The 14,629-nt window shown below is 43.5% G+C and overlaps 1 protein-coding gene and 1 pseudogene across 1 annotated transcript; both read left to right on the forward strand.

Annotated features, from left to right (window-relative positions):
* LOC148478442 (up-regulator of cell proliferation-like) overlaps positions 1–14,629 on the forward strand; it is a 75,677-nt pseudogene that overhangs the window by 9,760 nt on the left and 51,288 nt on the right.
* LOC148478443 (uncharacterized) lies at positions 6,645–7,703 on the forward strand. The gene has a single exon (XM_088455390.1). The coding sequence runs from the start codon at positions 6,645–6,647 to the stop codon at positions 7,701–7,703; it is 1,059 nt and encodes a 352-aa protein (XP_088311516.1).

Consider the following 14,629-nt stretch of genomic DNA (forward strand, 5'->3'; position numbering starts at 1 on the left):
AGTGGGAAATAAAGAGGTCGTGGATAGCGGGCAGTTTATTGCAGACGGATCTGGTATTCCAGAGTGCACAGGGAAATGGGAGGGAGGGGATGGGGGATATGTGGATGAGATTGTCTGGGTTGTGTGTGAGGGGGTGTGGGATAGATCTAAGGGGAAGGTGTAAGCCGGTGGAAATGGTTGGTATGGGTCAGGGGTGACGAGGCATGGTGGCTGACACAAGGTTGAGGGAGAACAAAGGATGACAAGTGAGAAAATAGGAGGTACTGTAGGCAGGGCAGCACAGCAGAGGATACAGGTATTAGAGGGGAGGTAGACAATTAGGCAGTGTATTATGGCAGTGAGGTAGTGGAAGAGAGTAGGTAAGTAGTGTAGGAGAAATAAAAGTCAGAAAATAATACACTGATAAGAAGTACATTTAGACAGGGCAATCATGTGTATATAAGGCTAATGACATTGTTTAGGATTTGCATTCAGATGTTTTTCAGAATCAGAAATTACAATGCTCGAAGCTGCAGCGAAGGAGAAAAGTTTTGCAGTGTCCAAACCAGGGAGATCACTGTAGAGAATGCAGGTTATGCAGACTGCATGAGGTAGTTTGATGTTTATGTTGACTCACTGTATAGCTTGAGTGTAGTCCATCCGTGTTTTTCCTGGCTTGTAGTTTGGTTTCCTTTGGTTTAACGCTGGCATAATGCTAATTTTGATTTTAAATGCTCAATACACTTGAGATCTAAACACTTCAGAATATAAACACCTAGCAGCCTACTCTGAACAGAATATACAAGGCTACAAACATGTGCATCCTGATTTAGCCCCACCCCCTAGCAAACAGCCCTCCACCCTCAGCAGAATGTGCTAATTAAATCTGTGCATAGTGAGGTCAGTATATCACTCTAATTCCATGTAATTTATAAAACATAGTACAATTTTAAAACAACTTACAGAAAGTAATATTCATTTACCTATGCAATGTAATTGCTGTTATGCTATAAAAACATAGATCAGTTGCATCTGAAGGAAGTAGTCAGTGGTCAATTTACCTGTGGGATGAAAGATGGCAGTGTCACTTCTCAGCTAACAAGAACACTGGCATAACGCTAATTTTGATTTTAAATGCTCAATACACTTGAGATCTAAACACTTCAGAATCTAAACACCCTAGCAGCCTAAACGGCCTAGCAGCCTAAACGGAAAATAAACCGGTATGCAAAGCTGGAAAGTTTTATTTCAAAATTTCATCTAAATTTGCATCTTAGTATATATTTCAATCTTAGTAAATATTACTGATTCTCTTAATTGATTTGTAAATAGTTCTGGAATCAGGGGTAGTGGGTACTGATTTGAATGCTGTTTCTTGAATGTTATTTTGTTCAGGTCACTGTAATCGGTGCAGGCACTCAAGCCTAATCCTTTTTTGTTTACAAAAAATAGCCCAGCTTCTAAAGGTGACATTGGAGGTCTAAAACCATCCCCGTTTAAGGTTCTCCTGAATGTATTTCTGATTTTAATTCAGGTGTTGATAATGAGAAACATCTCTCTTTAGGTAGTCTAGCTCCAGGCACCAATTACAGTATATACTGCAGTCATAAGGCTGATGGAGTGCCAGTGAGCCAATGTCCTTTCTGCAGAATACAACTGTATAGTCCAGGTAGGATTCTGGGATTACATTGAGTGGTACTGTAATCAATGTCTGGTTCAGTCTTAACCACAGTTAAGGACATGACCCAACTTCCAGTCGGTTAAAGAATTATGGGTCTGACTCAGCTTTGGGAATAGAGTAAGAAAAAGCCAGTAACTGTACATCTTGGAAAAACCATGCTACACTGCCAATTGGGCAAATGTAAAAGTTGTAAAGAAGAGTTAGATTTGGGAAGGGTGAGTCCAAACTGACATCTAAATTGCAGTGTAAAAATAGTTGTCCAGTATTTGTGAGATACATGCAAAAGCATCCAGTATATATCCTACATACAAAAAAATTATGTATTTGCACCCCTTGCATTGCAACATGGTTTGTCCGGGTGCACAGTAACTTGCTCTATTTTATGCTATTTCCAAAACTGAATCAGCCCCTACTGTATGTATGGACAGCCATGGCAATCCTAAAATCAGTGTACAGTATGCAAGAAAGCGGATTAGAAACAGGGAGATGGATTGCAAGCAGATCACTTAAAATAATAGGAGTGGTCTAAAACTTAATAGCTCCACCAGACAGCAGAACATCATCCAAACAACAATGGAAATACGGATATTAAGAGGAATAACTTGAAGTGCCAGTTTAGAAACAAAAGTCTGGTTGATAAAACTCCGAGCAGGTCTACAGTACTGTCCAGAAAAGCTGTCTCCTAAGACAAGGATGCTTGAACAGGAACTTGTGGGCAGTTTGAATACATTTTAACTGAATTGCTTGAGAATCTGTCCCTATAAGTGCTCAGGCTTTATTATTCAGGGACATGCAGTCAGGGTAGGCAGGAGAGGCAGAGCCACCCTTGTAATACTCCCTAAGATTTGATATAAAAATTATTAGAATAATACAGAAGATGTTTGTAATTTCCTCTTTATTTTTGGAATCATTTTTTTAGTTAACACTCTACAGCTTTGTGGAGCTCCCTGGGACTGCATGGAATTGAGAGATGAGGCAGAAACAACTCGGCCTCACTTCTGTAAAGTCAGACACTGCTTACAGTGCTGGGATGGGGCCACACCATGGGCAGTAAACTACACAGAAGAAGAGCTAATAGAGACATGCCTCTGAGTTTGGGGGGGGGCATGCCTTGAGCACTGAGGGACACCTTGGATGTGCCATGTGACCAAGAAGTGCCCTGAAGTGTTTAGAGATCAGAGTCTGTCAGCAGCAACAAGAAAAGACAGTGATGCAGGTAGGAGAATCCATAGAAAAGCAACCGGTGGGTCAGGGGGTGAATACAATGAATATATGACAAGATTCGTGTTCTAAAATTAAATTGTATTAAATCACAAGTTTAAAGTTAGCATTTACCCCTTGAAAACAATCTTATCATTGAAGATAAACAGTGTAACAAAATTGTTAATATCCAGTATTCTGAATATAAGAAATCTGCGGACCCGCTAACTATTAAATTAATGTGTCCAATAGCTGTTAAAAATGATTAAACACTTGCCACCAAATTGAAGTATGGTAAAAATAATAATAATGTCCTCCCTCGGTAGCAGATGTGTCATTGTGATTGAGGATGTGTCATTTAAACACATGCAACGCATACTTGCCCTCAGGGCGGCCATCGGGAACAGTGAGTAACTCACTGTCTGTGACTTCCACGGCGCCCTCCCCACTCTGGCATTCTATGTGACCTCGTACCTGGCGTATACAGTAGGTCGGGCCAGGCCTGGCCACCAATACTAGAGGCACCCTGCGGGGGCTGACTGGAGGGACACTGCAAGATCTCGTGGGAGGGACACTACTGGGGGCTGGCAAGAGAAACACTGCGGGAGCTGGCAGGAGGGACAATGTATATGTGTGATCTAGTGACACCTAATTTAATAACTGCGCATATATTACAGTAGTTGTTTCTGAAGCAAGATAGATAGATCTTGCTCCAGAAACACCTACTGTAATAATAGTACATATATTACAGTAGATGTCACTAGATCACATTATCTCTCTCTCTCTCTCTCTCTCTCTCTCTCTCTCTCTCTCTCTCTATATATATATATATATATATATATATATATAAAGACAACGTTTAGACCGGCACTCATATATAACATTCAATTAGGGTAGCTCCGGTGCCACAACCCAAAAGCACTGTATATCCAAGGTAAAAATGGAAAGGCACTCAGAGACGCAAATAATTTCAAGCTGCTACAATGATGTAATCAACGTTTCGGAGAGGACCTCCTTTATCAAGACTGTATAATGAAAGTAAAAGACAAACATACATTAAATAAACTTGGCTTACCACCCTCGTGACATGTGCAAGCAATTCCAACCGACGGCTGAATCCCGCTGACGTCACACATGCGACTCGGAAAAGCCGGGGACTCCCAGAGGGGGAGTGGTTAGACAGTGACAGTGGTGAAAGGGCCATCACCAGTCTCATGGGTAGCAACAAGCCGGCTCATTTTCTGACTCGTAAGCCGGGGAACTACAGATGTACAGGCTGCACTACTTGCAGTTTCTTAGAAACTGGGGACACCTTTGCTCACCCTAGATCTGGCAAAATCTACAAAATCCATCATGCCCTGACATGCTCTAGTCGTTTTGTCGTTTATTTTATAAGATGCCCCTGTGGATTGTTTTACATAGGGAAAACATCAAGACAAATGAAAGAACGCATGGCCCTACATAGGTCCAGTTTTAGAGTGGCCCTTGATGGCAAACAGATTGACCAACCTGTACCTAGACACTTTAAGGATTTCCAACACAATCTATCAACCATCAGATACAAAATGATTGATTATGTGCCCCCTTATCCTAGGGGAGGTGATCGTGATCGCACTTTGCTGCAAAAAGAAGCACAATGGATCCACAGATTACAGACGGTCCAACCCAGGGGACTGAATGAATCTCTTGTGTTTTCATGCTTTCTGTAATGTCTATGTTATTTGTTGATTTCTCCGCTGATTCCTCAGGGAGCTATATGCACAGATATTCGATATCAGACTCTGATCTTATCGTTGATCCTGCTTATTAACATTATCCATATTATTATATTCCTGCCTCAGATGTTACATCAGTTTGCTGTTATACTCTTCATGCATTCTATGTCTTGCTTTCATTGTCATTATTTCATGCAGGTTTGTGGCGTCCCCAAAAATAGGGGAACCCACCAGTGGAGCATAAGAATGCTGATTAGAAGGGGTGGTCTAGTTAATTTTTAAACCCTGCTTGTATGTAAATGTTTAAAATGTGTAAGGAAAATAGGTTGGAGGACTGTCCCCTGAAATGAGGGGAGGACTTGGTTCTGTCCAGTGGAAGGCCTATTAGGCTGTGGGGGAACACGAGGACGGGACACTACCAAGGGCAAGAATAGGGAGGAAAGTGCCCTGTTGCAGGAAAGGGGAGAGACAGCACGCGAGTAATGGCCCGTTGAGAGGAGCATGAGGAAGAAGAGACTGCTATAAAAAGGGACATACACGCGACAAGTGCGCAGTTGTTCCGGAGTACGGGGGAAAGCTGGCTGTTACGTGGCTGAGCGGTTCTTACCTGTTCGACCGGGAGGTGTCCACCGGTTGTCGGAAGTCAGGGAGCAGCATTAGCGACATCTCGGAAGGGTCCCAAGCCGGGAAAGAAGGTAGCCGGAAGTGAAGGGGCGTCTCGCCGGGCGAAGGCAGGTTGGAAGGTGGAGACGTGGAGGCTGATAGTCGCGTCAGGCAGAGGCAGGTCCGGAGGCGGGGATTTGGAGGCCGACACCCACGGAGGTGGAGCAAGACCCTGGGTGCGAAATATAAAAGAGAGAGCTGGGGTTTGACGGAGCGGGGTAAGAGACTATTGGCCATATGCACACCCCAGCCTTCCCACACGCACTCACAATTAACCCCTATTCTAAGCCCGTTACTTGCAGCCTTTGGTCCCTTTGATTAGGGTCTTACATTTTTTATAAATTCTCATGCAGAGCAAAGTAAGAATGGAATATAAAGGCACCCTACGGCTGCTATTGATTAATTGTTAGCAGCCACCTCATCCTTAGGACCCCTCCATAGACTAGCACAGCTAAAGAACTCTGTACCAAAGGAAAAAAGACTGTGTTACAGTATTATGTCTCCATACAAGTAAACCTTCGTGGCAAGTTACAGTAGAGGCTCTTTTAAGGATAAGGAGGTCTAGGGAGAACGGAGCTAGCTCATAGACTATTACAGCCAACGGAGCAGAGTAACAAAGTAACAGTCCCCTTTGACGTTATAGCAACTCTCCCTCATTGCAGTTTACCTGCACAAAACAGATAGAGACTTTGTATCAATGCCTAGCAGTCAGCCAGGATTTAAAATAAATGAGGAATCATTCGCAGCTAGGAACAATTTAGCTTCACATTGATTGCAAGCGGAACTTATTCTGTCAAGCAGGCTAAGGACAAAGGTACAACCATTATCCCGGGCAACGCGGTGTACACGCAGGTGGACTTGTCACGTTATTAGGTGATTGATGTGTAGCTTCTGGCCAGAAAGCGTTAGGAGAGTTAATGCACATTTTAAAGTAATTGAAGTTGTTTGCCATTTCTGTTATGGTGTGATTATAGTGGATAAGATTAATTGTGTTTTATTGTGCTGCAAACAATAATTTTTGAACCAACAGGGACGACAGTTGCTGATCGTGGTCAATCCAATTGACTGGTTGTTTGGTGAATAGACAAAATAAATGTTATTGTTATTGTACATGCTGTTGTGAGTAGATCTGTGGTTCGCTCTAAGAAAGAACACTAGTGGAAAATACTACATTACCTGTTGTGGAAATAAAAGATTGTAAACTTCTTTTCTGAAATCGTTGCATACTTACCTCCTCACCTCTCTGTACTAACAAAAAAGAATCTAGAAACCCCCGTCCTACGTATACCCGGAATTTAGAAGTAGGTCACATTTGGCGTCACTAAGTACAGGATCCAGAGTCCAAAGTGAGGAGTGTAGGTGAGAAGTCATTAGAAAAGTGTACAATGTCACAGGAACAAAGAGCAATGGGGGACTCGGCTGGAGCAAGTGGAAGTGGTATTCCGCAAATCAACCCCATAACCCTTCCTTATTACTTCGGTGCTCCCTGGCTGCCTACTTTTAGTGGAGATAGATATGGAGGCGAGGGAAGTAACTTAACGGAATTCCGAAATAAAATAAGATCGATGTTTAGACTATACCCGTTAAATGAACGTCAACAAGTGGAAATCCTTATTGGCCAGTTAAAAGGGGCGGCTCTACGAGAAGTGACATCATGGCCAGCAGAGGAAAGACGTGATGTTGACCAAATCTTTCAGCGACTGGCCGCTACATTTGAAACCAGGACAGTATCAGAACTCAAGACGTTGTTCTATGGCCGTAAACAAATTCCAGGGGAGACACTAAGAGATTACGCTCTAAGTCTACAAGAGGCACTTCGGGATATCCGGACTATTGGAAACGAAGAAGTGGGAGATACGGATGAAGTACTCATAGCCCAATTCATTGAGGGCTCTAATGGAGAAGGCATCAAGTCCCAACTGAAATTGTTAAGAATGCAGATGCCGGAACATTCTTTTCTGGATTTCAAAGAAATGGCTATAAAAATAGTAGGTTCCCAAAGAGGACCCGAGTTAAGTTTTCCAGAGATGCCAGACTTCCAGGAGGGTCATAGTGGGACCAAGACAAGACACATGGGAGAAGAAAATTCTTTGACTAGAAAGGACCTTGTGAAACAAAGCACTCAGTTACCCTCTAATGATCCTCTTGAAACTGTAGAGAAGCAGCTGAAGGAATTAATGTTGGGAATGGCTGAAATTCGTCACGAAATGCGGACTTTGAAGAAAAACAAATCTACCAATTATCAAACCACATGGTGGAGGAATGATAGAGAACGGAATACGGAGGATTGGTGGGCCCCTCCTAGAAGAACGGGACGAAGGGCGACCGACCAATTTGATACCCAGGGGCGTCCTATTTGTCGACAATGCCAGAGACCAGGTCATATCGAAAGGAACTGTCCTCAAGGGGAGAGTTTAAACTCCCAGGCCCCGGGGAGAGAGAACGAACCTCGGGGGGAACAATAGTCACAGATCCTAAAATGGGGGAATGGTGGCCCTGTTATGTGGGAAAGTGTCCCATGCTCACCATTGATATTAATGGAATCAAAACCCCTGCAATGATTGACACTGGGTCACAGATTACCATGATTCAATTCACTCTCTTTCAACAACATTGGGCCGCGGACCAAGTCATGCTACCCCCACCATCCTGGTTACAATTAATAGCCAGCAATGGGCTAGGCATCGATTGTCTTGGATACTGTGAAGCAGATATTAATATTGGCAACAGTTCCCTACCTAAACAAGGATGTCTGATTACGCATTCGGAAGATCCCAAGTCGATACCCGTTATACTTGGCATGAATATTCTCCAAAAATGCCCTGATGAATGGATTACTGCTTTGCGGAAAGAACTATCGCAAGCCATGATGGCGGAACAACGGATTCTGAAGAAGACGATTAAGGTACTCCTCGGGCATCAACATCTGGTAAAGGCAAAAGGAGAAGTAGGATGGGTACGAATCGGGGATGGCAAACCTGTTAAAATCCCACCTAACTCGGAAGTTCTTCTATGGGGAAAAGGACCCTGTGGACCCCATGGAGAAAAATACGAAGCCATAATAGAACCATGTATGATGCTGAACCGGGGGGAAGTGGCAGTGGCCCATGCTGTTGTCACTGTGGACCGAGGACGAGTACCTATTAGGGTACTGAACCCCCATAATAAGACGGTGAAACTATATCGACATCAACCAGTGGCCAAACTTATTTGGACATCGTTCCAGGATGTTCATAGTTTGGGAATGGAAACCAAAAAAATGGAGGAAAGGACGGAAGAGAACAATTCCGAGGGGCTGCCTTGGTGGGAAGAGTTACACATTGGCGGTGAGGAAACGACACCAGCTCAGAAGGAAGGAGCCCTGAGGGTGGTGAGAGAAAAAGGCGAAGCTTTTAGTAAGCATCCGGCTGATTTTGGGACGGTAACTCATATTCTACACCGTAGTGTGACTGGGGGAGTGCCACCAATTAAAGAAAGACATCGTCCCTTAGCGCCAGCCTTATATCAACCCGTGCGCCGAATGTTGGAGGAAATGAAGGCTGCAGGAGTGATCCAAGAGAGCCATAGTCCTTGGGCGGCGCCCATTGTACTAGTGAAAAAGAAAAATGGTCAACTACGACTATGCGTTGATTATAGGAAACTCAACAACGTTACACATCGAGATGCCTATCCACTGCCCCGGATAGAAGAGTCACTGACGGCCTTAAAATCTGCACAGTATTTCTCTACATTGGACCTGACCAGTGGATACTGGCAAATACGAATGGCCCCGGAAGATCAGGAAAAGACCGCTTTTACCACCCCAATGGGCTTACATGAATTCTTGAGGATGCCGTTTGGACTATGCAATGCCCCCGCAACATTTCAAAGAGTTATGGAGCATTGTTTGGGACATCTAAACTATGAGTTAGTACTCTTATATTTAGATGATATTATCATATTCTCCCGAACTTATGAAGAACATCTCAACCATCTTCAGGAAGTGTTCCAACGCTTGATCAAATACGGACTCAAGCTTAACCCAGCAAAGTGTCATCTGTTAAAACCTGAGGTGAAATATCTGGGACACATAGTAAGTTCAAAAGGGGTGAAGCCCGATACAGATAAAATCCAAGTAATTCAGGAATGGCCCGTGCCCCGAACCATTAAGGACGTGAGGCGTTTCTTGGGATTTGTCGGGTATTATAGACGATTTATTAAGAACTTTGCCAAAGTTGCCTGTCCATTGCATGAACTACTTAGAGGAGTACCCAAATCAGGAAGAGAAGTGTCCAAGGAAGTAGAGTGGAATGCTCGTCAGCAAGAGGCGTTTGAGCAACTGAGACAGGAATTAATGCAGGCGCCTATTCTGGCATACCCCGACTACAGTCGCCCTTTCTCCCTGTACACGGATGCGAGCAAACAGGGGTTGGGGGCCGTGCTGGCACAGAAGCAAGATGGAGATGAGAGGGTTATAGCCTACGCTAGTAGAGGGTTAAGAAAGACAGAACGGAACGATGCCAACTACAGTGCCTTTAAATTAGAGTTCTCGGCTTTAGTGTGGGCTGTCACTGAGAAATTCAAAGACTATTTAACTATGGCAGTTTTCACAGCTTACACTGATTGTAATCCACTAGCCCACTTACAGACAGCGCAATTGGGAGCTGTAGAGCAACGCTGGTACTCCCGTCTCGCAAACTTCAGATTTACCATCGCCTATCGGACTGGTAAAAGTAATAGCAACGCGGATGCGCTATCCCGCTTACCAAGTCAGGAAGAACCAGAACACATAGACCAACGGGAAACTATAGAGATCCCCGCTTTCATCAAAAACTTCATACCAAAAAGGAAAGCGGTCTCTGCATGCAGTTCCATTAATTATGAAGTCATAGACTTGGGGTCTGCGGGGGAGTGGCAAAAGTGGCAACAGGAGTCCTTTATGTTTAAACAACTAAAAACCATGTTACAACAAGGGAAGAGGCAAAAGAAACAACAATTACCGGAGGAGTTAACTAAACTCTGGCGGCAAAGGGACCGATTGACTGTGCAGGAGGGCATCATCTTAAGACAAAGCATAAATCCAAAGACGCACCAGTCCCATAGTCAAATCCTAATTCCGAGGGAGAAGTCAGCTGAATTGTTGCAGGCATACCATGACCGGTCAGGACATTTCGGTTACAAAAAAACAGAAGCTAACCTAAGACAGCGGTTCTATTGGGTCAGTCTACGCTTGGATGTAGAGGAGTGGTACCAGAAATGTATTAATTGTAACTTGAGGAAACCATCGTTGGGTACCCAAAAGGCCCCCCTACACCCCATCAACAGTACAAGTCCATTAGAATTGGTCACATTAGACCATGTAAAACTGGAAAGAAGCCGTACCGGATTCGAGTATGCACTCACTATTGTCGACCACTATACTAAGTTCGCAGTGGTACTACCGGTAAAAGACTTAACAGCAAAAACCACTGCTGAACTTTTCTGGAGAGCTTTCGTACGCCCTTACGGGTACCCAATGAAAATATTAACGGATCAAGGACCGGCGTTTACCGCGAAGCTGTTTAAAGAGTTGTGTGCCTTATATGGGTGTCAAAAGCTGCAAACAACCGCCTACCATCCTCAAGGAAATGGGTTGTGTGAACGGACCAACCAAACTCTAATCCATATGCTGAGAGCATTGTCCATGCAAGAAAGACAGGAATGGCCTATGTGGGTGGCTGAACTAATATATATATACAATAATACCACTCATGACGCAACAGGGCACACGCCATATTATTTGTTGTTCGGAAGATTAGGGCAGCTACCTGAGGATATTCGTCTTCAATTACCGTTCGCTCGACGGCAAGAACCTACTCCAACCTCTGACTGGGTGACAGAACATCAACAGAGACTTAAAGCCACTCAAGAGATTGTAAAACGGTACATGGACATTGCTCATGAGAGGCAAAAAGAGAATTATAATCTGTCCGCTTGGGCTGAGCCATTGAAAATAGGAGATAGAGTTTTAAGAAAGAACAATCAAAGGCATAATAAAATTGACCCATGGTGGGAACCAACACCTTACCTTATATTGGAATCGGCACATCAAGAGAAAGATGTATATAAAATACAAAAAGAAGATGGAGATCGTGCCATAGTGGTCCACCGGAACCAACTGAAACTATGTCCTTATCAAACAGAGAATGTTCCGCAGAGAGAGGATTATACTAATAGCATGCCAAGGGAATCAGATACTCAGAAAACTGATGAATGTATGAACATAGTGATGAGTACATACTGGCCAGTACTGTGGTCCTCCAAACTTTCCGAAACTGTGAGATCGGAGAAGAATGCAGCAGCCATTCCAATAGAAACAGAAGAGAAAGAGAGTCAGTTAAGACGCTCCGAGAGAAGCACAAAAGGACTATTACCACTTAGATATCGTGAATAAGAGTTAATCGTTGTAACTATCATTCATTGATCAAATTATACAGTAGGATGTTCTAAAGTAATGATAAGAATTAAATTGTTGCACCTGTTATTGATTGATCAAATTATACGTTGGAATGTTATAAAGTAAGGTTTGCTTAATTTGTGGAAATGGTGAAATGCGTGAGGACACACATGATTCAAGTGGGGAGGAATGTGGCGTCCCCAAAAATAGGGGAACCCACCAGTGGAGCATAAGAATGCTGATTAGAAGGGGTGGTCTAGTTAATTTTTAAACCCTGCTTGTATGTAAATGTTTAAAATGTGTAAGGAAAATAGGTTGGAGGACTGTCCCCTGAAATGAGGGGAGGACTTGGTTCTGTCCAGTGGAAGGCCTATTAGGCTGTGGGGGAACACGAGGACGGGACACTACCAAGGGCAAGAATAGGGAGGAGAGTGCCCTGTTGCAGGAAAGGGGAGCGACAGCACGCGAGCTGGCCCGTTGAGAGGAGCACGAGGAAGAAGAGACTGCTATAAAAAGGGACATACACGCGACAAGTGCGCAGTTGTTCCGGAGTACGGGGGAAAGCTGGCTGTTACGTGGCTGAGCGGTTCTTACCTGTTCGACTGGGAGGTGTCCACCGGTTGTCGGAAGTCAGGGAGCAGCATTAGCGACATCTCGGAAGGGTCCCAAGCCGGGAAAGAAGGTAGCCGGAAGTGAAGGGGCGTCTCGCCGGGCGAAGGCGGGTCGGAAGGTGGAGACGTGGAGGCTGACAGTCGCGTCAGGCAGAGGCAGGTCCGGAGGCGGGGATTTGGAGGCCGACACCCACGGAGGTGGAGCAAGACCCTGGGTGCGAAATATAAAAGAGAGAGCTGGGGTTTGACGGAGCGGGGTAAGAGACTATTGGCCATATGCACACCCCAGCCTTCCCACACGCACTCACAATTAACCCCTATTCTAAGCCCGTTACTTGCAGCCTTTGGTCCCTTTGATTAGGGTCTTACATGTTTTTTAAATTCTCATGCAGAGCAATGTAAGAATGGAATATAAAGGCACCCTACGGCTGCTATTGATTAATTGTTAGCAGCCACCTCATCCTTAGGACCCCTCCATAGACTAGCGCAGCTAAAGAACTCTGTACCAAAGGAAAAAAGACTGTGTTACAGTATTATGTCTCCATATAAGTAAACCTTCGTGGCAAGTTACAGTAGAGGCTCTTTTAAGGATAAGGAGGTCTAGGGAGAACGGAGCTAGCTCATAGACTATTACAGCCAACGGAGCAGAGTAACAAAGTAACAGTCCCCTTTGACGTTATAGCAACTCTCCCTCATTGCAGTTTACCTGCACAAAACAGATAGAGACTTTGTATCAATGCCTAGCAGTCAGCCAGGATTTAAAATAAATGAGGAATCATTCGCAGCTAGGAACAATTTAGCTTCACATTGATTGCAAGCGGAACTTATTCTGTCAAGCAGGCTAAGGACAAAGGTACAACCATTATCCCGGGCAACGCGGTGTACACGCAGGTGGACTTGTCACGTTATTAGGTGATTGATGTGTAGCTTCTGGCCAGAAAGCGTTAGGAGAGTTAATGCACATTTTAAAGTAATTGAAGTTGTTTGCCATTTCTGTTATGGTGTGATTATAGTGGATAAGATTAATTGTGTTTTATTGTGCTGCAAACAATAATTTTTGAACCAACAGGGACGACAGTTGCTGATCGTGGCCAGGAGGCCAAGTTCCTGTACAATAAAATCCAATTGACTGGTTGTTTGGTGAATAGACAAAATAAATGTTATTGTTATTGTACATGCTGTTGTGAGTAGATCTGTGGTTCGCTCTAAGAAAGAACACTAGTGGAAAATACTACATTACCTGTTGTGGAAATAAAAGATTGTAAACTTCTTTTCTGAAATCGTTGCATACTTACCTCCTCACCTCTCTGTACTAACAAAAAAGAATCTAGAAACCCCCGTCCTACGTATACCCGGAATTTAGAAGTAGGTCACAGGTTTATCTCCTTTCAAGTTATTAGATTGATGCATTTAGCATATTAGTTTGTGGTTCGCTTCTTCACCCTTCTATAGCACGGTGTTTTGCCGTGTTATGTAGCGTTGTTGTTTACATGTTACCCTGGTGATGGCCCTTTCACCACTGTCACTGTCTAACCACTCCCCCTCTGGGAGTCCCCGGCTTTTCCGAGTCGTATGTGTGACGTCAGCGGGATTCAGCCGTCGGTTGGAATTACTTGCACATGTCACGAGGGTGGTAAGCCAAGTTTATTTAATGTATGTTTGTCTTTTATTTTCATTATACAGTCTTGATAAAGGAGGTCCTCTCCGAAACGTTGATTACATCATTGTAGCAGCTTGAAATTATTTGCGTCTCTGAGTGCCTTTCCATTTTTACCTTGGATATATATATATATATATATATATATATATATTTATATATACATATACCAACACTAGGAACTCCAAAGGCGAGTAATCAATTCTTACTATGGCGCCTTCCCAGAGTGTATAATCACTCACCATATATAAACAGAAAGGCTGCTCTCATTAGTCGTTTTTTTTCTTTATATATATATATATATATATATGTATATATATATATATATATATATATATATATATATAAAAAGACGGTTCTTTATTGCATATCAATGTTTTGGGGTTTCCCCCTTCATCAGGGACAGCAGCATACAAACTATTACAACAAAAGACAGACATATATAACCACAACTATAATTGCAAAGTCACTCACTTGCCAGATGCCAGTGTCAGACATCCAGAGCCGTGAATCGAGACCAGATGTTGCAGGCCACATGACATCATCCACCGGTGCCTGTACATGAGCGTAACAAAATAAACTGGTTGCCAGGTAATAAACAACAAAAGCGATCATAGGAATTAACCAAAAATTAAATAAAATCCACCTATAATCACATATATACAATACACCAATATAAAATACTATACTGTCACATTAAGGCAGACT

The sequence above is a fragment of the Taudactylus pleione genome, unplaced genomic scaffold (assembly GCF_031769625.1).
Source record: "Taudactylus pleione unplaced genomic scaffold, aTauple2 ptg000653l, whole genome shotgun sequence".
Classification (NCBI taxonomy): domain Eukaryota; kingdom Metazoa; phylum Chordata; class Amphibia; order Anura; family Myobatrachidae; genus Taudactylus; species Taudactylus pleione.